A 27096-nucleotide genomic window follows, 5' to 3' on the forward strand; every position below is an offset into this window, starting at 1 on the left:
GGAAAGACGACCATGGTAGACTATGGTGAAGCTTCCCATTTTTCACGTAGCCGCGCAATAAAAGAAACTGAGCGTTAATTAAAAAAATAGCCATAGATCAATGCACCTGATAGATGCGGGAAATGTTTGTTCTACTGCTGCTGTTGTTGCCACAGTCTTGTGTTGCTGGTTGCAAGTTGCTGTGTGTGTGTGTGTATGGACCTAGCCAGCGGCAAATGTGGTGTAATTTGTGAGAAAGAGGCTGGGCTCCTTAGCCCTTTTCAAGAGCCACCTCTAATGGTGGGTAGGTAGAGTCGGAGAGAGACCCGGGAGCCATTTGGAGGGTAAGATGGCCAAGAAGAATGGAGAATGGTTGACAAGGCTGCAGGCGCTTCCTTCATTAGCATGGAATGGGTTGGGTTGGGTTGGGTGGAAAAGTGGTTTGCTTTTGCGCCTCTGACACACATAGGGTGTTTTGGAATTGTAATCGTTATGGGATAAGTGCTGGAAGAATACATCCTCTATAGGATGTTGCTGCTGTTGCTGCTTCTGAGATGAGTGGGTGAGATGTTGCGTGGTTGCAAGTTGCAACTTTCTTCGCTCTTATCTTTTGTGCATATGCAGCAGCAACGCAATGGCGGCAGCGGCGTCTGCATTCTTTGCTTCCTATAAAATATGCGATCTTGCCACAAAAGCAGCAACTGCAACAACAGTAAGAGCAACAGCAACAGCATCACCAGCAACAGCAACTTCTGCCAGCCAGCAACTCTTGAACTTTACTGAGCTATGAAAATGCTTTTGCCCTTTTTCCATGCTGCCTCTTCTTATTTTTACTGCAGGCTGCAACTGTTTAGCATGAGCTGGCTTAAATGTGTAAGCGAGATGGCCTACCAAAAGTTAGAGCGAGATGGGATGTTGCAGCACGATGCTGGATGCTGCAGCTTCTGCTGCTCAAGTGCCAATAGCAATCTTCTTTTTTTTTTGTTTTATTTTTTTTTCTTCTTGTAGCCGCTTTTCCTCCTGCCACTGCCGCTGCCACTGCTGTGTTGTTGTTTATTTCCCTCTGGCTTGATCTTTTGGTCTTTGGCGGTAATTTTTCCTGTGCAACTTTTTACTTTTGGCCAACACAGAGAGAGAAAGAGAGACTTTATTGCCTTCTCGGGCATCCTTCTCTATTTCGGTGCCATTTTGGCCATAGCTGTTGCTCTTTTTATCGGACCGAGTTTTGTCTTCATTTTTATTTTAATAGCGATCTTGATACCGAAACTCCAGACTCCGAGACTCCTGCTTCCCCGGTATCTTGTCTTTATCACATAATGATTTCAAATGGTGCGAAATTAATTTGAATTATTACTGTTATTAGATGTTATTTGTGTAATGGTCGGTGCCTGATCGCAGCCCCGAAAAAAATCCAACTACTAGAAGCTACAAGCATCAGATGTTGCAAGTTGCTGCCGTGAATTATGCAAGACGTGGCTGGCACCCTGATAAGCCATGAGATTGCCTGAGAAATGGCCAGCTTGTATTACCAATTCTCGTTGCCTTTGTTTGTTGGCCACATTTAAATTTATTAAAACTGCACTGCAGCTGGTAACGGGCAACGGGCCAACGCATGGAATGTTGCAAGTTAGTTGCTGTTGCGTTCATTGACCAAGGTGATCTTGTTCCTCGGACTGGCGCCTCGGCACACATCGCAATTTGCCATTTTAGCAATTTTGCATGCAATTTGATGCCATTTGTCATTTGCTTAATTGTGCCCAAGCCGTGTTCTGCCGCACTTCCTGCCAACTTCTAGTGCTTCTAGTGCCGGCCTTACCGTTTCTAATTGTGGCAAGGCACGCAGCCTAGTGCAGCCTGCTGCCTGCTGGTGGCTGCAATCTGCGGACTCGAATCCATTTAGTTTCAATTAATCAAGTTGTCGCTGCACGCGTCTATTAGCTGCTTATGACAAGTGTTCTATGTTCTTCTTCCAGATGGAGTAGAGCTGGCCTCGGGAGTCCGCTTGCCACTCATTAGCGGCGCCCCCGAAGTGGTGGAAGGAGAGAGCCTCCTGTAGCAGTTGCCGCTACTGCCTGCCGGCTCTTACATCTTTGGTTTTGACTTTTAAAATGTGTCGATTTAGTTAGTACCTTATAGGGAATTATATAGGGTATCTTAAATGTTTAAAACATATTTGTTATAAAATGTTTCTTGTCTACACGATAATAAACACTAATCATATACATCATAGAGCCATTATCGCTCCACTACCGTTGATCATATTTATTCCGAAATTCAATTAATGCACCACAATGATGCTCTGGGAGTCATGTTGCATGCCTTGTAGCCTTTTAAGTTGCAACTAATTCCCGCATTTAGAATGTGAGTAGATTCATAAGCGGGTATCTGGCAGTCGGAATGCCTCTGCCTCTGCCTCTGATCCACTGCCATTTGTGGTAACTTTTTTTGGTTACCATAGTTTCGTAATGGGCCAGTTCTTTAATGTCCCACTTTGGCTTTATGTCCAGGTACCGTTGCATATGTGCGGGGGAAATGGTTAAAGGCTTTATTTTTTTTGGTTAAAGATTGCGCCAGTTTATTGTTGCGCCCAGCTGTCACAGGTTCATTGACTCTGGCAGTGTCAGTTGGTGTTGAAACCATCATGTCCAACGACGACCAGTGGCTTAAGAATTGCATAATCCAAGGCATCTAAAAGACTCCTCAGAGATTCTCCGGACTGGACTCTGGAGTGGCTTTCTGAGGTAATTACCATTGTCTGCTAAATTGATTTCGAAATGCTCAAGCCCCGGTAATTTTCGGTGGCTCAGGATGTGAAGATGTTTAGATGTTTTGGCCAGCAGTTGGCAGTTTGGGCCTGGTGAGCTGGCAATTGTGGGTCAGAGACGGATTTGAAACGCCTTTTAAGCCACCAGATGGGATTAGGAGGGGAGTTCTTAATGGCCAAACAGTTCTAACTGTTTTCGAGCCAAGCTGTTAAGTTTGGCAATCATTTGGGAAGTATCTTTTGAATAATATCCCTTTAATAACCAAGTTTACTGAATACCATTAATACTTCTCAGATGTATAATCAATTAAGATCTATCGATGGAGTGCTCTTAATCTTTAGAGATTCCTTGGCTCTACAAATGGCTGCGATTACAACAAATTCGAAATGCCACTGACTCTGCTGACTTTCTGGCAACTGGTTCGGCCTCCTCATTTTTATTTCACTTATTTCCCGATTATGATCCCTCTCGATCCGCGATCCACGATTCCAGATTCTCCAGATCCTCTCCAGAGCCAGTTTCAGTTTTCGCCAGTCTGTGAAAGCGGCACCAGTCTGACTAGAATTTATCTCTGGCCATATACCCCACCATAGGTGTATGCACACGCATTAGATAAGCCAGGTGTGTATTGGAACCAGTTGCTAGTTGGCTTATCGGAGGATTGAATCGGTGGCAGGCGGTAGGAGGCAGGAGGCAGGAAGATAAAACCGACACCCCCCACGAACTAATTGCGCCTCATTTCCATTTATCGCGATGCGTTCAGGTCCCTGCGAATGAATTACGGCTGGAAACTGAAAACAAATTAAAATCGTGGCAGTATATAGGTTCTTGCGTGCTTTTGGCTTTCTGATTTCAGATTTCAGAGTTTTAGCCAAGTGTTGTTGCCACTTGTTGCGCCCGTTTACCAAATGCAATTAAATCCGTGTCGTGTGTGTTTGTGCAACAATTGCAACTGTGCCGCATAATTGTGCCAAATGAATTTGTAATTATGTATTTGGTTTGAGACTCGGACACGCCATGCAATCTGAGCCGGTTCCACTGACTCTTCCATCTCTCCCCAAGCTTGGTTTTTGTTGTTTTTTTTTTTTTTGGTCATGTGAGTGACATCACAGTAGCACTAGCAGCCGCAACACAAAGTCATTGTCAACAATGTCGGAGTCCGGAGCAGAAGCCAGTCGGTTCAAGCCATGACACCACACAAAAAGAAGGCTGACAAAATTTAATTAAAGCGCATGACGAAAAATTCTTTGAAAAATTGTTTGAACGACATCCAGGGAGTAAGGGAACTTGGAAAGAGAACTAATATAATACCCTTTCCAAGGAAAGGAAATTAAAATTTATGATCCAAAGATGGTTTTGCTTAAAGCTTCCAAGTTAAGACCTTTGATTAGTAATTTAATATCTAAATTGTTGGCTTTAATTTAGAGAATCTAAAGGCACTTCTCATAGAGTATTGCCGACACCTTCAAAGTCACACACATTCCCCACTTTTTTCTCCTCAAAGTTGACTTTATTTTTTGTTAGACAAGCAAGTCTAAAGTGTCAAAGTCGGCAGACTACCGAGACTAGAGACGAGAGACCATAGACTAGAGACTAGAGCCGAGGGACGGAAATGGTTCAACATGTGGCACCATACCCGGGTATTTGGCAAAAGTTTTCTTGAACTTCACACGAAGCCAATTAAATGGCAACACGTTACAGAACATGGCCAAGGCATCATCCTCGTCATTATCATCATCATCGCTGTGGTATTCCCAAGGGGTTACTATAAAGTTTGTATTGGAAAAATGGGTCAATGATGGCTTAAATTGTGGCTGGTTGGTGGATATAAGGTTGAAAGCCACGAGGTGTGGGCTATGGGCTCGACATTTGATCGCATCTGCCGATCCACTCGCTCCCTGATTGACTGATGAATCTTTGCGGCTCTTTGCGGTTTGATTTATGGCAACCGTTGTGGCAAGTTTCATTCAACTTTCTTCCTACTCATCACCATTTTGCATTCGTTGTGGCAGTGCTCCGAGTCTCGAATGGCAACTGATATTGTTATTGAGATGTGCATTGCAGAGGCCATCCTGGCAACAATTTGTCTAATGTGCCAATTTCTAGCTAGAGTCTAGTATTAGTTCTGAAGAGATTCTCGAGGAGACAGAAAGGAAATATCATTATTACTCTTTAGAGGAGAGAAGTATGCACTTTTGTATATATTCCTGAAACCTACAAAAAAAAGACAATTAACCTGTAGAAGACTTTATCCTTCAAGCTTAATAATTGCATATATTTTAATGAAAATTAATAATGAAACCCTTTTCCAGGGTAAACTTTCTTTGCATCTATTACTCTCAGAGTTTTTCTAGTACTCCTGGTAGCCCTCTACCTTCCAACCATCGTATCAATGACAAGAAAAACTGAAACCCCAAGCTCCATACCGCTTAGGAGGCCCTATAATTTCCACACTCCGAACGCTGAAAAATCTTCAGAGCTAGTCGCTCGCTCACTTGTCCCATTTATTTATTTTGTATTTTTCTGCCGTTTAAATTTAATTCACGATTCCGCGACAAAGGAACAAAAGGCATGGAAGTACATAGTATATCCCAGTCTTGGATTGCTGGCTTGCTGGCTTTGGTGAAAATTCCCTCGACGACGATGGATTGCAATTTTCAATCTCTATCCCGCCGACTGGTTTCGTCTTCTAACAAGCTATGGCTTTTCTTTAGCTTACTTTCCGATTTGGTGGAAAATCTCTTCGTTCGCGTACTTAACCGCAATAATTTTTGCTCATTTGAGTGTCGTGGAAATGAGTTAAAGTCGCGACTTGCAACTTGCGACTGTAGAGACGACTACTACTGCCACATCCACTGCCACTTGGCATCGTCTTCCTTAATGTAATGTGAGCATTACTTATTTCCATTTTTTGTGTTTCTTCTATGCCGCCACCGCCACCGCCACCTCCACCTCCAGTCGCTTAATTCATTAATTTCCCACAGACACTGTCGACTCTGCCCCCAAATGGTAGCTGCAACATCCCAGAGATCCCCAACATCTAGCTCCAAAAGTCAATTACAAACGTGAAACCGTTGAAAGTTATCACCTTGGCGCGGGAGTTTTGTGGAATGGCATCGAAATAAACCGCAATAAACTTGCACAAATTGTCGTTGCTCTCTCTAATCATTGTCAGTGGTAATGAAGTTGTTCTTCTACCATGGGGTTTAGGCCATTGGGGGTTTAGGCCATGGGGGGTTTAGGCCCATAAGTACAGGCATAATAATTTTATGGCCGTAAACCCTCTTCCGAGTACACTTTTTAGAGCCTATTACAGAGATTAGTAAGTTATATAAAGTCTGGATCGTAACTCTGTTATATCTTTTCCCATCCGAGTCTAAACTGCACTCCACTGACCAGTCTAGACTCTTAGAGTTCAGCATCGAAAAGGTGTCAAACGTTATGACCCACTGAGGCGGTGAACCAGCCAGCTATCTGGACAACTATAGTCTTTTGTTGGCCATAAGTCTTTTGTACGAAGAAGAGGCATTTGCATTTCTTTCATCGACTTATATGTATATAGTATATATGCTTTTTTATCTTTTCCACTAACTGTCCAGTGTCTACCCCTCTGTCTGACCTCGACTTGAACTGGTTTATATGCAAATTAATTAATACAATTCCCAATCTCCAATGTCATATTTCAAGATTCGTTTGTGCGTTGCATTCTCAGGCCCAAACAATGGCCCAAATGGCTTTATAAAGAAGTTTCTATCTCAGCCACTGATGGGCTTTTGGTCCAAATGAAAGTGTTTTTCCTGACCCCATTTTCCTGCTGAAGCAATCTTTGCTCAAGAGCCATCTCTCTCTCTCTCTGTCTTTTAAAGAAAATAACGAAATTGGCTTGTAAAAATGTTTCGCATGTTTATCATATTTCATGATTTTACTTTTCTCTCCCCCGCCCCACCGCTTCTGGCCCTGTCTGTTTTCTATTTTCCAGCTCGAGTGCATATTTTCCGTGGTTTTCCTCAACGAGTTGATGGCGTCCCACGCTCTTAATTACCCTCTACAGCCACCAAACCCACCTTCCTCCCCTTCTGCGTAGTTCAAGCCCAAGTTTCAATTGATGGCTCTGTTGGCCAGCTTTCCTCCTTGCCAAGCTTGCGGTTACCAATTTTAATTTGTAAATGTGTTAAGGAAGCTCAAGTCCAAATGTTTTGATTTCATTTTCTCAGACATCTCTCAGGTAAAGATGGCTAAAACCCTGTAAAGGATGGTGGAGTCTCCCTCTTGACACACATTTCTGTAATGGTGAAAGGTTGTTTTAGGAATTACCATAATCCCAGATTGTTTTCTCACATTCATCGGGGTATTATTGATTAAGATTAATAGCCCAAGGGGAGATTATTCGGGTAATGGGTTGAGGTGTTATTGGTGAGGTTATTGGTTTTTTTAAAGAACTTCTTTATTATAAGAGGGTGACATTCTTTCAATTTTAGGAAAGGGCTTTTTTCATACACTCTATTATGGTATATTTTATTCTGAATTTTTTAATAATAGTAGGATCTATGCTTATATGTATATAATAAATTTATTAATTCTGATAGAATTATCTGGCAAAATAATGAGAATGAGTTCTCTATCTTTGCAGACTTGCAGACGATTCTTAAGAGAAGTTGTACCTTTAAGATCACGTCTCTATAACCTTCCCCATTTTTTCCACATAGTCCCTAAAACTTTTAGGTTAAAAGCTGAAAACAATAGTAATTATAGTAATGCTAGCAACTAATTTTAATGTCTTCTGCACAACCTGCAACACCCACTCTAGCCCTATCTTTCCATCGCCCTGTCGGCACTTTATTCACTTAATTTCGATATGATCTAGCCTCGATTTACATATTTTCATCATAAGCCATCACCAGCATCTGGGCTTTAGTTCAAGCACCCCCCATTTCAAATGGCATTTTAAGCCAGATCCTATCAGAGGTAATGCCACCAAGTTGCAACTGTCAGCAGAGATATGTACATATGTAGTATCTACGGTGTTGCATCTCCTCGTGAAATTCCAGACCACACAGCTGGCGAGACAAAGGATCGACATTCCATGGGTTTTAATGATTTTTACGAGTTCATTAAAAATGTATTTTAAAAATTGTTATATTTATGAGGCAGATGATGGGGCTGCATTTGCATTAAATTATTAAACAATTTTTCGCGCTCTCGCCGTGTTGCATTGTTTCTGTTTCTGTTGCAACTCGGTGGCGGCTTCATTAAATGCAATTGCTGGGCAACCAGAGGTAGCTCTCCTCTGTCTCTGCCATGCCCTTGTCAGAGGCCCCTTTTGGGGGCATCCTCACATGTCTGTCACTCAGTTGGCAATGGTGTGACACCCCACAACAACACTAACAACAAACATAACAAGAACAATGACAACAACAACAGCCGCAACAACACCCGCAACTTGGAAGCGTTGGCAACTTTGGCAGCCGTTAAAACTGCTGATGATGTCTGCGGCTTTGTTGCCATATCCACCTATCCACCTAGGTGTAGGGAGACCGGGGAGCTGGGAGCTTGGAGAGTGTGTAGCAATGCCACAACCAAAGTGTATTCATCATCATTTCTGTCATACACCCATGAGATGAAGCTGAAGAAAGAAAAAAAGAAAAAAAAAGTACCTTTCCTCACATGATGCGCTTGAATTTTCTCTCTTGCACCTAAATTATATTTTTCCTTCTGGCCGGGGGTTTTCTTTGCTTTTCCGATGCATTTTCCTCTGCCGCAGTTCAGCTTCTTCTTCGGCTGTCAATGGTTAGGTTTTCCATTAATTTGCTTTTCCTCAAGTGATTTTTTCCTACCAATTTTTCACTCAAGTTCGATTTTTCGAAAAGGAAAGTAAAATCAAGAGACTTGCATCTTAAGTGTTTCTGCTTAATTTTCTTTCTTTTTTAAATCAAATGAATTTTAATATTGGATATTTTTTTTAGTTTTTTTAGAAAAGGAAAGTTTATTTTTTAATTACAAAGAAGCTTTTAAATTTATCCCCTGCAGGGTTTGCCAAAAAAATTTTCGCAAACAATCATTTTGTTTATTTAATTAGAAGAGGACTTGGTGGGCGAATAGAGAAGTTTCGGGGTTCGTGTCATTAATTACTCAGCGGGCCACTTGGACACGATCTTTGGGGTAGTCAAGTAGTTGGCCAAGAGCTTTAGCTTGGCCAGAAAATAAAAAAAAATAAAAAAAAAGACTGCAACTCTGCGGGATTCTGGCACTCTCGGTCTGTGGAGGGGACTTTCTTTCCGAAATTGCCAATTGAACGGAATCAAGGCAAATACTTCAAGTCTCTCCGCATCTCATTTGAATGCTTGAATCTTGAATCGTTTGGTTTTTGCGGCTTTCCCATGGATCGTTTGTCTTTTTTTGGCCAACAAAGGGTGGGGGCGGCTGGAGAAAAACAATCAACGCGCCTTGGAAGCGAATTCGCATGGCCAAAAGAAATGGTTAGAAAAGTAAATAGGAATTGTGTGGCGAAGATACAAATATACGAATAAGTGATACCTTTTAAAAAGGGTATAATAAATAAAATAAATAAGCCATAATTTTGTCTATTAAAGCCTAAACTTTAAAGCTTAAAGATGTTCGTTTGTTGGAATTTTAGATATAATCTGTTACCCCTTTTGGTTCGAACCTCCTCCAGGGTATTTCCTGCTAAACTCTATTTGACTTTTGTTGTGCTCACTTTTTGTTTTTTTGTTGGCCAAGTAAATACTTAAATATAGCACATACTTAAATTGCTGTTGATATTGTGTAGCGAAAGTGAAATTTAGTTACCTGGAAGTGGCCGCGAAAAAAAGCCAACTTAAGACTTAAAAGCCGAGATTCGCTTACGGAAGTTCCAAATTTGAAGAGATTTCTTCTGTTTTTGCGATAATTTTTGTGTATACTCGGATCTTGACTGTGGCCTAATGAAAGTTAATTACAACATCAAAGTGTTGTCGCTGCCACTGATCTTCACTGATCTTGGGGAGCTGCTCCTTCTCCTCCTCGAGGCTTTTGCTTGAAAATTTCGATTAGGCGCGGCCTAAAAGGCGCATTCCCGCAAAAAAGAAGAAAAAAAATTGTACAAGCTAAAATCGGTGAAAAATTGTGCGATGGCAGAGCTAGAGTCTAAGTAGAGAAAGTACATGTAAAAGTATCTGAAAGATGCGAATCTGCTGCGCGCAGCTTTGACTTTTGTGGGTCTGTGGGGTCAAAATCGCTGGCGACTTTTACCGCTCGCTTTTGGGATGTATTTTCTTTTATTTTTTGTTGAATTTTTTTCGGTTATGGGCTGACTGACCCCGCCCACATAGATCATGTGTTTGAATGTAAATATTACAACACGAATGGCTTGCTGGGGCTGGGGCAGCTACAAGATGTTAACTCGAGTCGAGACAAGATCCTCTCGAGCTGCTCGTCATTTGCATACTTAACACCTTTCGGCTGGTGCCTGGCCTGGCACTTGAGCCATCGCACAGAGCTGAGCTTGGGCTTTTGTGTAATTAGAAAATCATCAAGATGCAGCAGCAGCCGCACTTTCAATTTCAATGCTCTATGCCTATGCCTATGCCTATGCATATGCCTCTCTTGGGGCATTGTAATGCATGATTTGTATCTTGTATCTTTCGGCTTTCGTTTTGCGGCCGCACCTCGGCATCTTTTGCGTCTTTGGAGCATTCGATGAGATGACTTGGCACTGCACTTTGGCTATTACAATTATTGTTATTGTTATTGTTACTATTATTGCTTTATTGTTGCAGTTTATTGCATTGTCTGGATTCGCTAGCCATTAAAAACAAAATATAATGCCATTGTTGGTTTTTTTTTTGCATATCATAAGTTTTTTCTTCGGCAGCTTCCAAAAAATAAATCGATAAACTTTCACCCTGTATGGATAGCTCCATCTCCAGACACTGCTCCCATTAAAATGCCATTAAGATCGCAGCGGAAAATTGTCGAGCCGAAATGCCATCGGAAATCAATAAGCAATTGCAGCTCTAATTGCATAGATTAATGTCTTATCGCATTCGAATTATCTCACAGCCAGCAAATACAAATAAAAGCCCAACTGAACCCACTGAAAAATTTCACTTTCTAGCCAAAGAAAAAAAAAAAGAAGACCTAACAGGTGAAATCTTCGTAGCTTCCTGTATGGCTCGGAAAAAACGGTGGAAGAAAAAAAAAAGTACCCACCGCATTAAAGATATATATTAAGAATAATTATATCTGAATGGGAGAAGCTCTCGCTGGATGTCGACTGGTAGAGGGCTACTGTTTTCCATTTCTCCCAGGCCCAATTGATAAGAGACTCTTGGGTATCTTGGGTATCCAACCCATCCACGCTTAATGCTGCTCAATTAAATTCATTGAGCTGCATAAGCACCTTCCACCAACAACGCATAATTATGCAGATGTTGGCCATTTAAAGGCCCCCCCCTCAACCCGGGCCCTATCACTGGCCTCGGCTTGGCCCACTTCCTCCTCCTGGTCGGGGGGATATTGCATGTCGGGTTCGAGCTACCAAATCGCGTCTAATTAGTGACCCGCAAATGAAGAAATTTTTCGGACACGAAACTGATTTCTTTGTGCACAGTGAGAACTTCCAACGAGATTCTTAAAAGACTAAGCTTTAGTAATAAAATTATTAAAGAAAAAAATACTAGGTATACTGCTTTTAGAGCAGTTCTTAAAAGCCCTTTTTAATTTTCTCAGTGCATCTTTATCTTAATAAGTTTTTCCCTTTAAGACATGCAACATTGTATATGTTTTTGTGGACAGTTCTTGGCTTTGTTTTTTTCTCTCTAATTTGTTGTTGTTAATTTTAATGATGCGAAAGAAAGTTGTAAAGCATGAGTAGCCTGGCATTTTCTAATGATGCATATAAATCTGAGGGCCAATAACGCGAAACCCTGCAACCAATATCGGAGTCTCCCTGTGTTGCTTTTGGCATGCAAATCTCAGCCAGCGGCTGTCCGCTCGATAATCAAAGCCAATCAATCAATATGTGGCCAGGCGGGATCTGGTCAGTAGCTCTGGCTTTGGTCTGCCTTTTTTGTGTGCCGGGGGTGTTGGAGAGTCATGGACGATGATGGCTCATAAATATCGTAAATGCAGACACCTTAACAGCTATTCTTTTTCCCTCCTGATAGGTTTGGTTTTTTATTTATTTTTTTGTTGCTGAAAGATGAGTGGAAATAATTAGTTATTGACGGCATCTGTGCAACCAACAGTAGCCAAGTCAACTTTCGCCAAAATAATAATTACTAAGGAATGTCTTTGATGGATGGATGGTAAAGCTTCAACTCAGAAGAATCTAATCTGTAGAATGCATTTTTCAAATAATTCATCATTCAAGTTTGGTTGGAAGAATCGGTACTATCCCTTTATAGAGCACTTACTTTCTACCATCTCTGATGGCACTTTTACTGGGCCATGAAACAGAGCTTCTGGGGACAACTATCCCATGTTGAGCTGAAAAACACCGACTTTCCAGATTGAGGACGACATGAAGGTATGGGCGACAATGAATTATTTTCTCTTCGTTCTTTGCTACTAACTGTTGGCAATTTCGGTGTCGTCGTCGTCGGCTGTTGGCGTCTGTTGGCCAAAAGTGAGTGAATTTCATACCCCAGCCTAATGAAAAATGTACCGGGCTCCTTAAACTCTAATTAAAGTTTTAAGTGTCTGTCTGAGTGTCTAAGTGTGGCTTGGGTGCAGATGTTGGTTACTTGGTACATTCTTAGCTGGGTCTTGTTCGAAAAGCTAATGCTATAAACTGTCTTCTGGATGTGCCCATTCTGTCTGTTTTCATGGGTCTTCTACTATACAGCTACCCCGGGGCTTTTCTCGAGGCCATGATCTCGGGCTGAGCACATCTTTGGCTAATTAGTTGGCACACTAAACGATTTTAAAAATCTTCAATGTTTAATATAAATCCTCTTTATGCATTCGCCGAAGCCTCGGAATGGTCTTTCTCCTAGCCTATCCAGCTGGGACTTCTTCCGGTAACAGGCCATAAAAAAAGTACTCATCTTTTTGTGAGAGAGTGTTTTTTATGATTTACTTGACTCGTCGCACTCTATGTATATTTTTTACACCTTAATCTTTCTGTGGAAAAGTTGCCATAATTCCTGATAATTTTTTGTTGCTCTGGTTTTTATGGATTTCTGGCTGGTAATTGAATTTGTGGCCAGGCTTGAGGCTTTACAAGGTATTTATTTAATTATATTAGGTGGACAGAGGACGGAGGGGGTCTTGACTTCTTAGCGGCCATCGCTCAGCTGCTTTCTAATCAACATTGGTCCAATGATTTGCATTTTCAGCTGTTTAGGCCCCGACTTCTTCCGAGTGGCTTCTGCGGCCACTCTGGATGGATTTTAATTGTTTTTGGTTGAGCAGAGTTCGTAGAGGAAGCACTGGCCGTGCTTCAATAATTTCCACACAGAGGCATCTGCCAATTTGGTTTAAGAATTAAAGCTGGAAACTCCGAGTTCTATGATTGTCGGCTATTAGCATGAAATGTAATTTTATGGCTTTATAATTGGTTTTTTTTCTTTTCACTGATTTTGGTATTTACATTTTGATTTGGTGGTGTTTTTGAGTGAAAGATTCTTAAGGTCTTAGTGAGGAATATTTATTTATTTTATTTCACTAGCATTGGATAAAAAATAATGAGATATAATTTCATTATTTTCTATTATTTTTCTTTAGTTTATAATGGTGTTTTTGTTCATAAATGAACTTTACTTCTTTCTACATTTCTTATAGCTTAGGTCTTTTCAATTCTAAGCCTAAGAATAGGCTACATTTTGTTTGTTGCTATTACTCCTATTAGGTATGCAATGAAAAATTCTCTTTTAGGAGTGAGGAAAAATAAATACTTTGAGTTTTGCTGAAAACTGCTCTTAGTAATACCCCATTCTAGACTCTTAGGGTCTTAGGACTAAGTCTCTTTCGTGATCTCTCTCTAGGCTCTAGATTCTAGAATAATAATTTTAATCAAAGGCCCCCTAGCAGCTAGTATTGTATACCTTGTTTATTAGTCTTAGACTTAAAACTAAGCTTGCATCTAAAATAAATAAATTAATACTCTAAGGTAGAGTTGAAAATTATCCAATTAATCATCGTAATAATAAAAACGATTATATATATTATTTTTTTATAAATAAAAGTAAATTACTTGACTCGGTAGCTTTGTAAGGTTTTCATATCTAAACTATCTTTTAGGAGTGAAGTTTTGTTGGAAATGCCTAAAACTTAAACCTTAACTCATCATTTAAGATCAAACCCCTTATCCACCTCTTAAAATATTACTAATTTATTTAATAATTAAAAACCCCTTAATTTTTTTTCATAAATAAAAGTTTATTCTTTGCCTTTTTACAAATGTCCTGAACAGAATCGTCGTTCAATTTCGTTGCTCTGTCGCTTTTAAAAATATACAAAATTCAGAAGCTTACATCGATTTACAATAATAGTTGGATAATTGGGAAAGGGAGGAGTACGTATGTATTTTATGATGCCATTATTATGTGTGTGTTTTGGAGGAGAGGGAATATTTCACCATACATGATAATATTTGGGAGTTAAGAAAGCTTTGTGCAATCCCCTAGAAACCCGATTAAAAATTGCACTAAACAGCTGCCAGGGTGGCCACAGTTGGCACAGTTTCGAACTGCCCTCGTCCCGTGCTCAAGCTATGAATTATTCAATGATATATAGTATAGTATAGTGTCCTTATGGTAACTGAACTGCACTGCACCCTCTACACCCTGCATTTGGCACACCCATAGGGATCTTTGACGTTTTGCTGAGTTTCTCTATGTAAGTATTCGGTTTAATATTTAGGTTTTAGTCATACATTATAGTCATAAAATATATACAAGTTATGCGGTTTAGATTACGAGTATAGTTTGTTGCTATATTACATCTGAGGAGAGTCTCAGCTCCTCTCCTGCATGTGTTGGTTGCTCTTGTGCTTCATTCATAAATATTCATTACAAATTATTTGTATAACAAGCTGCGCATATATCGATGCTTAAAACTAATTAAATATTTATATCATACGTTTTATGACCAAAATTTGGTAGCAAACATTTTAAAACTCTACACATTCTCAACGCATTTGGAAATATTTCTGTCGAAGTGCACTTTAGTTCTGGGCTTCTATTCTTAAGATGTTCGTTATGCTTCTCTTCTCTTCTCTCATATTTTTATTTTTTTGTTTAAATTGTTAACTTGGCGAGACTCAATTGGCTCAGTCGATATATCTATATAGTAGCTGCTCCCCGCTTTCCTCCTTTACAATGGGTGTGTTGGTGTGGAATGATCCAATAGAGTTTCCCTGCCAAAGGACTCCTCCTCCTCAATCGTTGGCCATGCAGTAGCCGGAGTACGTCTGTATGTTGTCCTCCAGGAAGCTCTCGCCGGCCAGCACTCCGGACTGCGTATGGTGGCTGGGACAGCGATGTCCTTTGGGGCACTGGCACAGTGCATTGATGTTGACCTCGTCCAGGAACTCCTGGCGCTTGCGGACCGTAAACAATTTGCAAGGCTGCTTGCGCTGACAGCGAAGGCGCTATTTGAAAAAAATAAATATAAGTAAGGAGAACCTCTCGCACAAAGTATCCTTTTTGTAAACTCACCGTCACTGGAGAGCAGGCAAAGAGGTATCTGAAGCCCTGACTGCCGTCCCCGATGGCCTCCCTCTTGGTCAGATAGGTGACCGAGTTCCTTGGACACCGGCAGTGGACAACCTGCTCGGTGACATTCGACTCGGCTGCCGTGGTCAAGGTCCAGGTATAGTCGCGGAAGTGTCTGGATTGGAAGGACATATTCTGATTAAAATCAAACTCAGAAAAAGGATAAAGTCTTCAACTCACTTGCAAACTGGAAGCTTGTGAACTGGCTGGCACAGCTTGTAGTGCCTGGTCTTGTCCGCTATGGTGTGTCCATCCTCCACACCCAAGCTGCTGGGGCAGCCACCGATGAAGCTCGCGGCGGACTCTTTGAGGCCTCGATGCCCGGAGTGGCGCATGTGGGTCGATCCTCCTCTAGGGAACTCGTTGTTTTCCACCTCCGCGTAGGGCACGGCGTCGTTGTAGTCCGGCGACTGATCCAGATGATCCTCCAGGTCGTCCTCGTAGACAGCGCCCAGCTTCTGCATCAGCTTCTTGAGGTGCAGGCTCTCGAATTTCTTGTCTTGGAACTCGCCGAACAGCAGTCGCTTGTGCTGCAGCAGTTTCTCCCTCTCGAAGTAGTTCCTGTACTTCGGGGAGTCTCCAGATCCCAAAGAATGGCTGTGATGATGGATGATCACGTTGTTGGGCATGCGGTTCGACTCGGGGCATCGGCACTGGCGCTCAATCCAGGGAGTCTCGTACAAGTCGATCTTGGAGCAAACGGCATTTGGGGCGCAGATGGGCAGGTCCTCCTCTGAATCCTGAAACAGAAAGGAGGATTTTAATAAAGACAGCCATAATATATATATATATTTTTATAATCTGAGAATATCCTGTGATTATGCGATTCATTTCCATCCAAGGACTATAACAATAAAGGCAAACTTTGAAACTAACTTGAGGGCCTTGGTCTCCTGAGTCAACAGACTTGATTAACATAACTACAAGGACCACAAGGATATCTTTGCTTTGTTGTTGAAAGAGTAGACACTATATACAAATACATTTCATTAATTGAATTCTCTAAACAGTGTCCCAAAAGTTGGACTGTTTACCAAAGTCCTGGCCAATAAAAACTTATGTATTGTGTCCCAGCCTTTTCGGCCGTAACATAAAAAGCGATGTGTGCTTGGCGAGGATGCCAAGGATGCCAGGATGCCACTCCAGGGCCTGATTCCTTTTATCATTCGATTTTATTGTTAGTGACTCTCGATGTCGATGTAAAGGAGACACTATAACAACAACAGGTTTCCAATGAAATTATCGAAAGCAATCAATTTTTTAAGTGGAACTGTCGCGCACCTTGTTTTTCTCGCTCTTCGCTTAGTTTATTTTATTTTATTTTTTTGGTAGTCCATGATCCCTTTTTTTTGAGGGTTTCTGCCTTTTGTTTGGTTTCAATTTCATTCCAGAGTCTTCTTTTTTTTGATTTTTATTCAAATTATTTTTTTTTTTGGCTTCGGGCTTGCACCTGCTGCTACCTGAGCTGATTGTGAGTTTAGGGTCAATTCTTTGGGTTTACCTTCCAGTTGGGGTTTGGGTTTGAGGCGAGAGATGCCTGCAAACCGGAAGTCCGGAAGTGATTTAGTGCAACTGACGGAAGTAAACAAGTAAGTGCTCACACACACAAACACACACACAGAGTATTGAAAAGGGATTAGCCGGAGTGGTGTTTGAAAGAGGAGGAGGAGGAGAAGGAGGAGAGAACCGGAAGTGAATCCGGAACAGGTTGCCTGACCTTTTACCTTTCTGCTCAATTGAGCCCATGAGCAGCATGAGCTCTCTATGAAAATTCTCCTACTCCGGAAGTCGTCTGCCTTCCTTCCGTATATCTGGTCTTTATTAGTTTTATTTACTTCCTGATTTCTTTTATTTTTTTTTTCATTTTTTATAATGCCTCGTCAGCTTCCTTCCGTCGTCGGGATTCCCACGCATTTTTGACCTAGTTTCCGAGCTGCACACACACACCTGCCCGAGGATGTCCTTAACCCTTTTTTTTTGTCGAGCTCTGATTTGTTTCTTCACTTTGATTATTCATATTTCATGGAGGAGCTTCGAGGAGCATTGCTGAGATTCCACTGCCGAAGCCATTGTCAATCCACCCCTGGCAGGATATGCTCCGAGTGGAGTGGAGTTGGTTGAACCGGTGGCCCAAGGACCCCCGGGCGGTAGCTCTACGTCTTGAGTAAAGCAGCGTGAGAAATTCTTTGAAATTCGAGCATGTTTATTGAGATTTCTTCCCCTTCAGTTGCCAGTTCTTGAGACTCTACCTCTGCATTTTTTGTTTTTGTTGGTTTTTGTTGTTGTTGTGTCGGGAAATGGCACTTCAAAGACATCACCGTTATACGAATGAAATTTTACATATTGATAAGCAAATCGGGGAAGCCGCCGGGAGGGAGGGGCATTCAGGGTGAGGGGCTAGACTATCAAAGAAGACATGCTTCAACGGCATTCCAATGGCATCAGCTCATCTCAGCTTGGCTGACAATAGCTACACCGAGAGAAATATGCTGCTAAAGGGGGTTAGTTATGAAAAAAAAAACTAGATTTTGTAGTGGAACATTGAAAAAAATATCAATATTACAACTCTTTTTGAATAGTTTCTTTACTTGAAAGGATCCTGATACCTCCTTTTTAAAATTTCGTTTTAATATGGAAAATATTAGAAAAGTATTTTTTATGGAATTTTTAACCTTTACTGTAGCTTATACAGTGAAACGAAGCATGATTATACTCCCAAATATGAGCCTTGTTTTAAAGATACTCTATATAATGGATTTTGAAAATAACAACCTTCAGGATTAGTTTCTTAGACCCCAAAATGACTAATCTTTTTTCTTAAAAAAATGTTTAAAGATAAAAAAATTGTTCTTTTAAGTTTCGAACTTGTGCTCTAGCAATGACAATGGTACAATGCATTATAAATGCATACTATAACCAAACATCATACTTTGGTCTTCATTTCTTTTAACATTTTTCCTATATCTTTCCAAAAAAATTAAAAAATTACCAAAAATGTACTGTATTCTTTAAAATTTCTATACTTTTAATATCTTGAATAGAGCCATTCAATATTTATTTCCTTTTTTGAGCAACAACCCTAATGAACCCTTGTCTTTGACTTGTCTACTTTCCTTCCTGAGTAAAGTAAAGGCTTCTAAGGGATCAAGACTAAATTGTATATGAAAACCCCACTTATTTCTCTCTCTGTAGAAGTAGAACGAACGCATAAACACCACGAAAGTTTCTTATTTGTGGCGTAGAAGCTGGAAGAGCAGTAAAAGTTTTGCCAGACCAACACGAAAAAAAAATAAGAAAACAAACAAACACACCGAAGAGGGAGAGAAGGCAACCGGATTTCCGGTTTAACAGCTCCCCAAAGAAAGAGGAGAGTTTTTTTTTTGGGGAGGGGAGTGGGGGCAAAAGCTGTTGCTGCCACACTTTATAATTTGCTCGATCTCCATCAACAGCACGCGTGGCTCTCCTCTTTTCGGTCAAACAATTAGCCTCATGTGTCAAAGTGCAGTGCCAGCGGAAGTTGAGAACGCGCCAAAGACAATGAAAGAGTTTTTCTCCCTCCCAGACCCTAGCCCCCATACCCCAGCCCCCAGACCTCTGCCTCCAGAGCCCCCTAGTTTTTACACCAGCTGGACGTGCAACGTGAGGCGGCAAGCAATGACGAACTTTTGTGACTTTTGATTTCAATGGAAATCGCCGCCCGAGAAGAAATTGGGGAGATAGGTCGCCCTTCTTCCATGCCATCTCTTTAATTGAATTGAATTAACCCCATGGAGCACCCCCAGAAAGTGGCCTGTGGGGAGGCATTCTTGGAATACACTTGGAGTAGCATGAGTAGCACTTCCATTCTAGGATTCGCCAAAGAGGAGCCTGAAATTTTGTAAAGCCAATGGAACAAGTTGCCATCTAGCCACCTGCTCCGGCTATCAATAACAGCATCCCAACCCAACCCAAAGGACAATCGGTGACATAAATTTCCACACAACAACAACAACAAGAACAACAACAAACGGAAGATGTCTGAGTTGCGGAGCAACAGTTGGTTGTGCGTGTCTCCCTTATCCCATCTTATAGGTTTTCCTTTCTGAGGTTCCCATGAGGGCGTTGACGCACACACGTCCGGGCCAGAAGAGATGAGATTTTCCAACCGTTACAGGCGGACATGCGTACAGACGGACGAACGGCTGGCATCAGGCTGCCGCCTGGCACAAGTGTGTTGGACCATCAGGTAGAGTCGTCGTCTACTCCATGATATATCCGATCCCTGTCCGCTGGCTGTTATCTTTTGTCTGTGCGTTAATGATTTTTCTATACATTTCCTTTTCACATTGTTTTTTTTTTTTCTGTTTTTCTCCCCTGCCCGGCTGTTGTTGTTCTTCCCCTTCCCCCACCCCAGACTCTGGGTTATTCTTACTTTTTTTCGGGGCTATAGGGAATTATGCAATCTGGCGTCGTCATGTGGCGGAAGTATGCCGTCCCAGCATCACCAGCATCGGCTTTAAATCTCTCCCAGAGTCTGGTCAAGTCTGGCCACCGATATGATTGCCTTCCTTCCACTTGGTGTTTACACGAAAATTCAATTAAAATCGTTAGAAACGGAAGTGGAAGAAGAATCTGCTGCGGAAGTAACACGGAAGTTGTTAGGTCACTACCAGTCCCACAGAAAATTCCAGTGAAAACTCTCCAACTCTTCGGGCTGAGCTGGGCCGGAAGTAGAAAAGAGATTTGTGAGCCGGCTCCTCCTCAGAAAATCAGAAAAAAAATATTTATAATAATTTGTATACTTTGCATAGAATGGCCCCAGGCACGCAGACTGACCGTGCCACTTTTGCTTGCCTCTTCTTCTATCTATATATATTTATATAAGTGTGTATATTTTTTCTGTTGGTGGATTTGCCTTAACGGAAGCATGCCCCAACCGCAAACAAGCAAAGAAAAAACATTTTCATTCATAAAACAGCAGAAATTCCAAAAGGAAGCAGGCAAAAGCCAACAGACAACAGCACAAAAATTATAAGAATGTCAGCTTTTAAGGGGCATAAGTCGAAGGTGAGATACTCTATCTAAGAGATACTAAAAGTGAGTTGCAAGTAGGACTATTCATACTCATAAGTGAGTTAAATATTTCTATATTTTAGTTTAGTCAACTCCTTTACCAATCTACTCTTAATTCTTAAATACCCTTGAGGCTTTCAAGGATTGTATAGGGTATTGCTGGGAAACTGGTTTCTCTGGTGGGGCAGCCACCAATTGCAGCTGAAGCAGCAACCAACAACAACTTCCCCTTGTTGGTTGGATGATTTTTGCGTAGCTTGTTGATCGTCACAATTAATGAACGTCTCTACGCACACGGGTATGGACTGACTAACCACATCCACATCCTCAACCTTACATATCCCCCAAACCACAATCACTCTCAGCTGCTGTTGCTGCTGCTGTTGCTGCCACAACGGAACGGAAAAAAGTAATTCATTCATTCATTCAGTCTTCAGGCTTTTCTTGGTTCATTCAGCAACAACGTGGCATAGTTGTTTGTGGCTTGTTTTGCTGCTTTTGCGGCTTTCTTGGCTATATAATTGTTGCTTTGGCCAAAATGTTGCCGACTATATGGCGGGGCTATAAACATGTTGCTGCTGTTGCAGTTGCAGTTGCAGTGGCCGTTGCAGTTGTCTCCTTTTACGCGCTTGCCGCCAAATAAATAAATCTCGATTACAATGCCGACTCTGACTGGATATTTTTATGAATGAATGAATGGCTAGCTCTAGCTAAATGAAAAGTTGCCCCGCTTGGTGGTGGTAAACAGGCTTTTGGTGTTGCAGTTGCAGTTGCAAAAACGCGCGCAAAACGCCACCAAAACGCTTGCAACGGTTTTTGCTTGTTTTTTATCGTTTTTTTTCTTTTCTTTTTGTTGTTGTTGTTGAGTTAATTACGAGCAAGTTGCTCTGCCACGCCCCATACCCCAACCCCTGGCTTCCTCTGCCGCAGTTGTTGTTTACTCGAGCGTTTTTATGAATGAAATACAACGGCCGTAGAAGAGGAGCAACAACACCACATAGCCACCACATAGCACCACAGCACCACCAACCAAGAACAACATTCGTTGTTGTTGGCTTTTTGTGCTTATTTATGGTTAATTTATTTTTCTATTTTTTTCAGGTTTTTTGTTGTTTGTGTTGCGTTTGTGTTATTATTGTAAACAAATTGCGCCTTTGGTCACGTAATTAGCACACTTATAGTATACACGATCAGAATAGAGTTCCATACCGATTCCATACCCCCCTAAGCAGCCCCTCGAATAGGAAATTGGAACGTGTCCGTCCATAACTGTAACAAGGTCTCTCTTTCTTGGCCAACTTGGCCCAAAAGCGGAAGTATTCCAAGTCACATTTCCGACCAGAGCATTAGAGAAAATGTCCAAAACTAGAACTACTGGGGGGTAAGAGTACCCAAGACTCGTCTTGGCTCTGACTAGCTTATGGCTTTTTAATTCATATATAAGAATATATATATGTATATATATATATTTTATCCATAAAAGTTGACTTGGCGCGCGCCTCGGCTACAAAGTATATATGGATGTTGTAGAAGAGGTCGAGAGGGGGAAGAAAAGTGGGCAAACTAGTTTTTTGGTATCCGAGCATCCGTTGTGGCTGCTGCTGGCCGCTTTCAGGCATTTTTCTCAATGGAGCTCCAAGCTCTCTAAGATTGTAGACCTGAGCACATTTTTTTTTTATATATATATATATTTTTTTTTTTTAGGTGAATAATTGCGGTATGCTGTTGGCGGTTGCTTGTTGTTTTTTTTTATGCAAATATTTTCATAAATGTATGGGCCTATCTGAGAGTCTGTGGCATCCAGATCCAGACACACTTAACCGATATATAGCCATTGTTGTTGGCCACCGTCTGTCTGTCTACTACTCTCTTTAAATATTTGTTTGTTTGTTGGTTTTTTTTTTTTTTTTTTGCTTCTTTATGATTATTTTATTTATTTATTTACCTTGAATCGCATTGAATAATTTCTATATTTAGCATTAAAAAAAATTCCATTCCAGACATAGAGCATAGATTGAAAATTATGAAAACATGATATGCGAAATCGGATTAAAATTTTCGATTATTATTTAAATAATTACAAAAGGAGAATCTAGATCCAATCAGACTTTAATTGGAGGATTCTTGGGAAAATCGATGCTTGTTCTGATAGAAATTCATTCACTAGAATCTGATCAATCGTTCATTAAGAAACGGATGCTCCATTGATGGTTTCTGTTTCTGTGAAACCATAACCCCCATGAGCATAAATTAGCCAAAAAAGCAGATCAACGCTCGAGAAACTAGTTCGGGGATCGGATTAACAAAAACTTGTCAAATCATTGGGGGGATATCGGATGTACTAATTAGCATAAAAGTTCCATAAACAACCATTAGGGGTGTGGCCGGCAAGACGTTGGATTTATGCATAAATTCATAAATATTTATTGCAAGATTTTGGCATCAAGTATACGCCGTGTTGGATGCCCAGTTTGGAGTATTTTCACACCTAAGATGGTTCGTTTTTTTTTTTGGTGGATCTGAAAGATTGGTTTTTTTAAATTTTGGTCTTGCCACGCTTACTTGCACCAAATATGCGTGGCTGATTTGTTTGTTTAAGGCCATATAGACTGTTTGTTGTTGGCTCTGTTGGCCATTCATTCATTCATTCATTTGGACGGTCTGTCGCTTTGGCATTCATTCATAGATTGACTTGCCCAGCCAAGCGACAAGTCCAAGTCGCTGACGTAGCGTTCGCTGCTCATCCAGCGTTTACGTTTTCATTCATTCATTCATTCATTTAGTCGGAAGACCCATACTCATACACCCGTACACTCATACACTCTTACACCCATGGGTGTGTGTATGTAGAGCTCACCCTCCCAAAACCCCCCTTCTTCAGACCATCATCATCATCATCGACTTTGTCGTCGTCGTCGACGTCGTCGTGGTCGTGGTCGTATTTCATTCATGAATTTTCTTTCATTCAGCTTTAGGCCCAGGCCTTCCCCCAACCCTCCCCCCCCCTATTTGTATTCCCCCCATCTCTTTCACCATTCCTCGCGCCATCTCCCTCTCCGAGTGTTGTTGTTGAAAACGTTTTTAAATACCGGAACTGAATGTTTAGCGCTTTTAAGCATGGGAACTTTTTGTTTTCTTCCATCAACTTTTCTTCCACCTTCCCTTCTCCCGGACGGCCTTCTTCCTCCATCCATCTCTCTCAGTCATTGATAGGCCCTCTCTCTCTAACTGCTCTTTTCCCCATGGTCTTTTGTGGATCTATTCCGCTCGGATCTATTCACCAATAAGGCGTTTTTTTTATTGCAAGTTTCCAAACAACAGGAATTCTATGCCCGATTCTCGGTTCTGTGTGTGTTTTTGTCTATTTTAGGTGTTGTGTTGTGATGTTGTTTTGTTATGCTTTTTTTTTTTGATGTTTTTTATATGCGTTCCAAATTTATTGCAGCCATTGGGGTTTTTGAAATTTATGGGCCCAAGTCGGGAAAGATCGTTAGGGGTTTGGGGCTTAAAAGATGGTTAAAGGGTAAATGAGTAAGAGGTCTAAATTTTGTAAGAACTTTAACTTTTTGCGAGAAGATATAGAAACTAATTCTTTGATTTCTTGCAAGTCTTTATCTTAAGAGTAATCTAAAGGATCTAAAAGTTGTATCTGAAAGATTCCTCAATTCCTTTCAGGGTGTTCTCTAGTTCCCTATATCTCTAAGAAGTCTAAAGATTGTAAGATCTTGAAGAACCATGTCGATGGACTATAGAAACTAATCCTTTAATTCATTCAAATATTTATCTTAAGAGAAATCTTAAAGATCGGAAAGATTCTTTAACTCTTCTTAAGGTATTCTGGAGTTCCCCATATCCCTAAGAAGTCTAAAGATTGTAAGAACTTGAAGAACTTTGCGAGGAACTTTGGGGATATGCATATAAGGATTTAAACTGAAATCTTTAAAAGTGATTCTTTCAATCTTTATGTATATAGTTTATCTGAAAGATCCCTCAACTCATCTCAGGATATTCCCTAGTTATCCATATCCCTAAGAATTCTAAGAGTTTATATGAACTTGAATAACTTTGTAAGAAACTAAAGTAACTATAATTAAATCCCTTAATTATAAGTCTTCCAATCCTTATCCAACTAGTGCTTATCCAACTCTTCTCAGGGTATTCCCTAGTCGTATTACTCAACCTCGTAACCTCGATTCTTACTTGTTTATATTGTCAATATTTTGCTTTTGATTACTATGGATATTTCACGCCTCGGCCTCGTCCCAGCAACCAACACCTATAATACTTTCAGAATTCGATTTTCAGGGCGTGTTTCTCTCATATGACATTTGACATAATAGATTTCCGATGGCATGATAGACATGATATATGTCATAGACTGCTCTTTCCGTTCCGGGTGTGGAAACAATGGGCTGCGACTTGACCTATGACCAGAATTCGCATTGTAATGGATTTCCATGAAATCTAAAATACGATCTGATAGATACAGAATACTCTATATATGTATCTGATCTAAGATCGGCACTTGTCAACTTTTTTTTTGGCTTTCGGCTTAGTTGGGCTTAGTCAGCATTGAACTCTTGACCTGGCCGGCTAATTGGTTTGGTTTGGCATCGTTCGAGTAACGCAATTGCCGAGAAGCCGACTTTAATTGATCGAATGCGACAGATCTTTCCAGGGGCCTGGGCTGCAAACAACTTTCATTTTTCATCTAGAGACCGAGTGTTGCTTGTTGGTGTTGCAATTAAATGTGCCATATGCGTGATACTGGCTTTGGTGGGTGTCAAGTGTAATGGCTATAGGGCGGCTGCTAAATATAGAGGTGCCCCGAGGCGGAGTTACTTTTTAGACAGAGATAGAGAGAGTCTATAGAGAGAGATAGATTCGGACCCAGCCCAAAAAAAGTTGCATTGCAAAACCTGCTATCTTATAGATGTGGCTTGTTTTTGTTGTTGTTGTTGTTGCTGTTGGCGTGGGCAACTTACAAATGGCAACCAGTTGAGCAGGTGTCTGCTGACGTTGTTGCCTGAATTATGCAACCTGCCATTGCCAGTTGTTTGTTGTTGTTGTTGTTTTTGCATAGATCAATACAAACATGTTGCACGATCAGCACTGGTAATTAGCCAGTTCCATTAATTGCCTTCCTATGACAATTGACTTATTCTAGAAGAATTGGAAGAATTGGAGAATTAGACTTTCTACTCACCCCCACTTGGTAGAGGATGCGCACATCCTTGTCGCCGCGTCCGTGCTTGTTGCTGCTGCGATGTTGCTGCTGTTTCTGCAACATTTGGCGAGCACGTCGTCGCGACTCGGCCAGTAGCTCCTGTTCCTGATCCGCCGTAGAGATGCTGACCACAGTCAGTTGCTCCGGCGTGGGTTTCACTGTACTACTGCTACTGCTACTACTGCTGCTGGAGGTTGATGCAACAGTGGCTCCTCCTGTCGCTGCACCGGCTGCTGCAACATCTTTGGCATCGATGACGGTGTACTCCAGGGTCTTGTGCTTCTCCGCCGTGCTGGTCGGCGTGATCTCGAACACCTCGAGGGGCAGTCGCGTGCCGCCGACAGTGGTCGTCAGAGGCAGCACCAGCACCAGCAGTAACACGCTGCACGGCAGCAACATCAATGTCGAAGGCATGATTTATGGCTCTATGGCTAACAGGCTAACAGGCTAGCTGACTGGCTAGAATCGATCGATCGAGATTCGTGCGTATGTGATGTTTTCTGTGTCTGTCTTGTGGTTGTAATTGACACTCAATGAAAATTTGTAATTGAATTCGAATCAGTGTTCTCGCTCCAGCTCTAGTAGCTTGCTGGCACGCTCAGAACCCATGGCTCAGCATCATCGAAATTACACACAAACACAAACACAACAAATCAGGTTTCAAATCGAATCTGATCGAGTCGATCGATCGATTGATTTGTGGCAAATGTCACTCGAATAATTTGTATTCTTTTTTTTTTTTCTGAATCACACTTGATATTTATAATGGATTTCTTGTAACTTTACACCCGCGCGTCGTGTATCTCAGTGTCTGTAATCCTCGTCTTTTGCTCCTGAATCGAGGTGGCTTCTCTGTTCGCTTCCTGCCTCGTTCTTGACGGCTCAGTTCAGTTCAGTTCGGTTCGGTTCGGTTTGGTTGTTCGCTCGACCAACTCACTTTTCGATCTGATCAAACAGAAAAACGAAACGCGGCCGAGAGTGAGTGTCTGCTGCCGACGACGAGGCAGCGCTGCTCCGCGATTCTACACTGCAAGCAACGACGTGCTTGATTCGGTGGGATTCTAGAAATTATTAAGAACTAGGGAGTAAATTCTTCAGAGACAACAAGCAAGCGCATGATCTGTATTGAATCATTTGAGATATAATATTTTCATTAAATTAAAATAGGTGCTTACATAGATATTGTTATGATAAGTTAGACACACACTTCTTTACAAAAATACAAAATATATTATAGTTTATACAAAATATATTAATAGTTAAGTCTCTAAGATGAAATCTAAATTATATACTTCTAGGAATAATCAATCTAGATTCTAGAAATTCCAAATTTTAGGTATAATTATAAAGATAAGAT

General features: G+C 41.2%; 2 protein-coding genes across 2 annotated transcripts in view; one reads left to right on the plus strand and one right to left on the minus strand.

Annotated features, from left to right (window-relative positions):
- The window catches only part of LOC108128342 (elongation factor-like GTPase 1), a 71076-nt gene that overhangs the window by 30809 nt on the left and 13171 nt on the right, over nucleotides 1-27096 (plus strand). The window lies entirely within an intron of this gene.
- aos (protein argos) lies at nucleotides 14103-26676 on the minus strand. Its single transcript, XM_017245875.3, has 4 exons — nucleotides 25719-26676; nucleotides 15641-16200; nucleotides 15404-15575; nucleotides 14103-15336 (listed from the first exon to the last, which is right to left on the minus strand). The coding sequence occupies exons 1-4, from the start codon at nucleotides 26151-26153 to the stop codon at nucleotides 15124-15126; spliced, it is 1380 nt and encodes a 459-aa protein (XP_017101364.2). The 5' UTR covers nucleotides 26154-26676; the 3' UTR covers nucleotides 14103-15123.

Source organism: Drosophila bipectinata, chromosome 3L, assembly GCF_030179905.1.
Source record: "Drosophila bipectinata strain 14024-0381.07 chromosome 3L, DbipHiC1v2, whole genome shotgun sequence".
Taxonomy (NCBI): Eukaryota; Metazoa; Arthropoda; class Insecta; order Diptera; family Drosophilidae; genus Drosophila; species Drosophila bipectinata.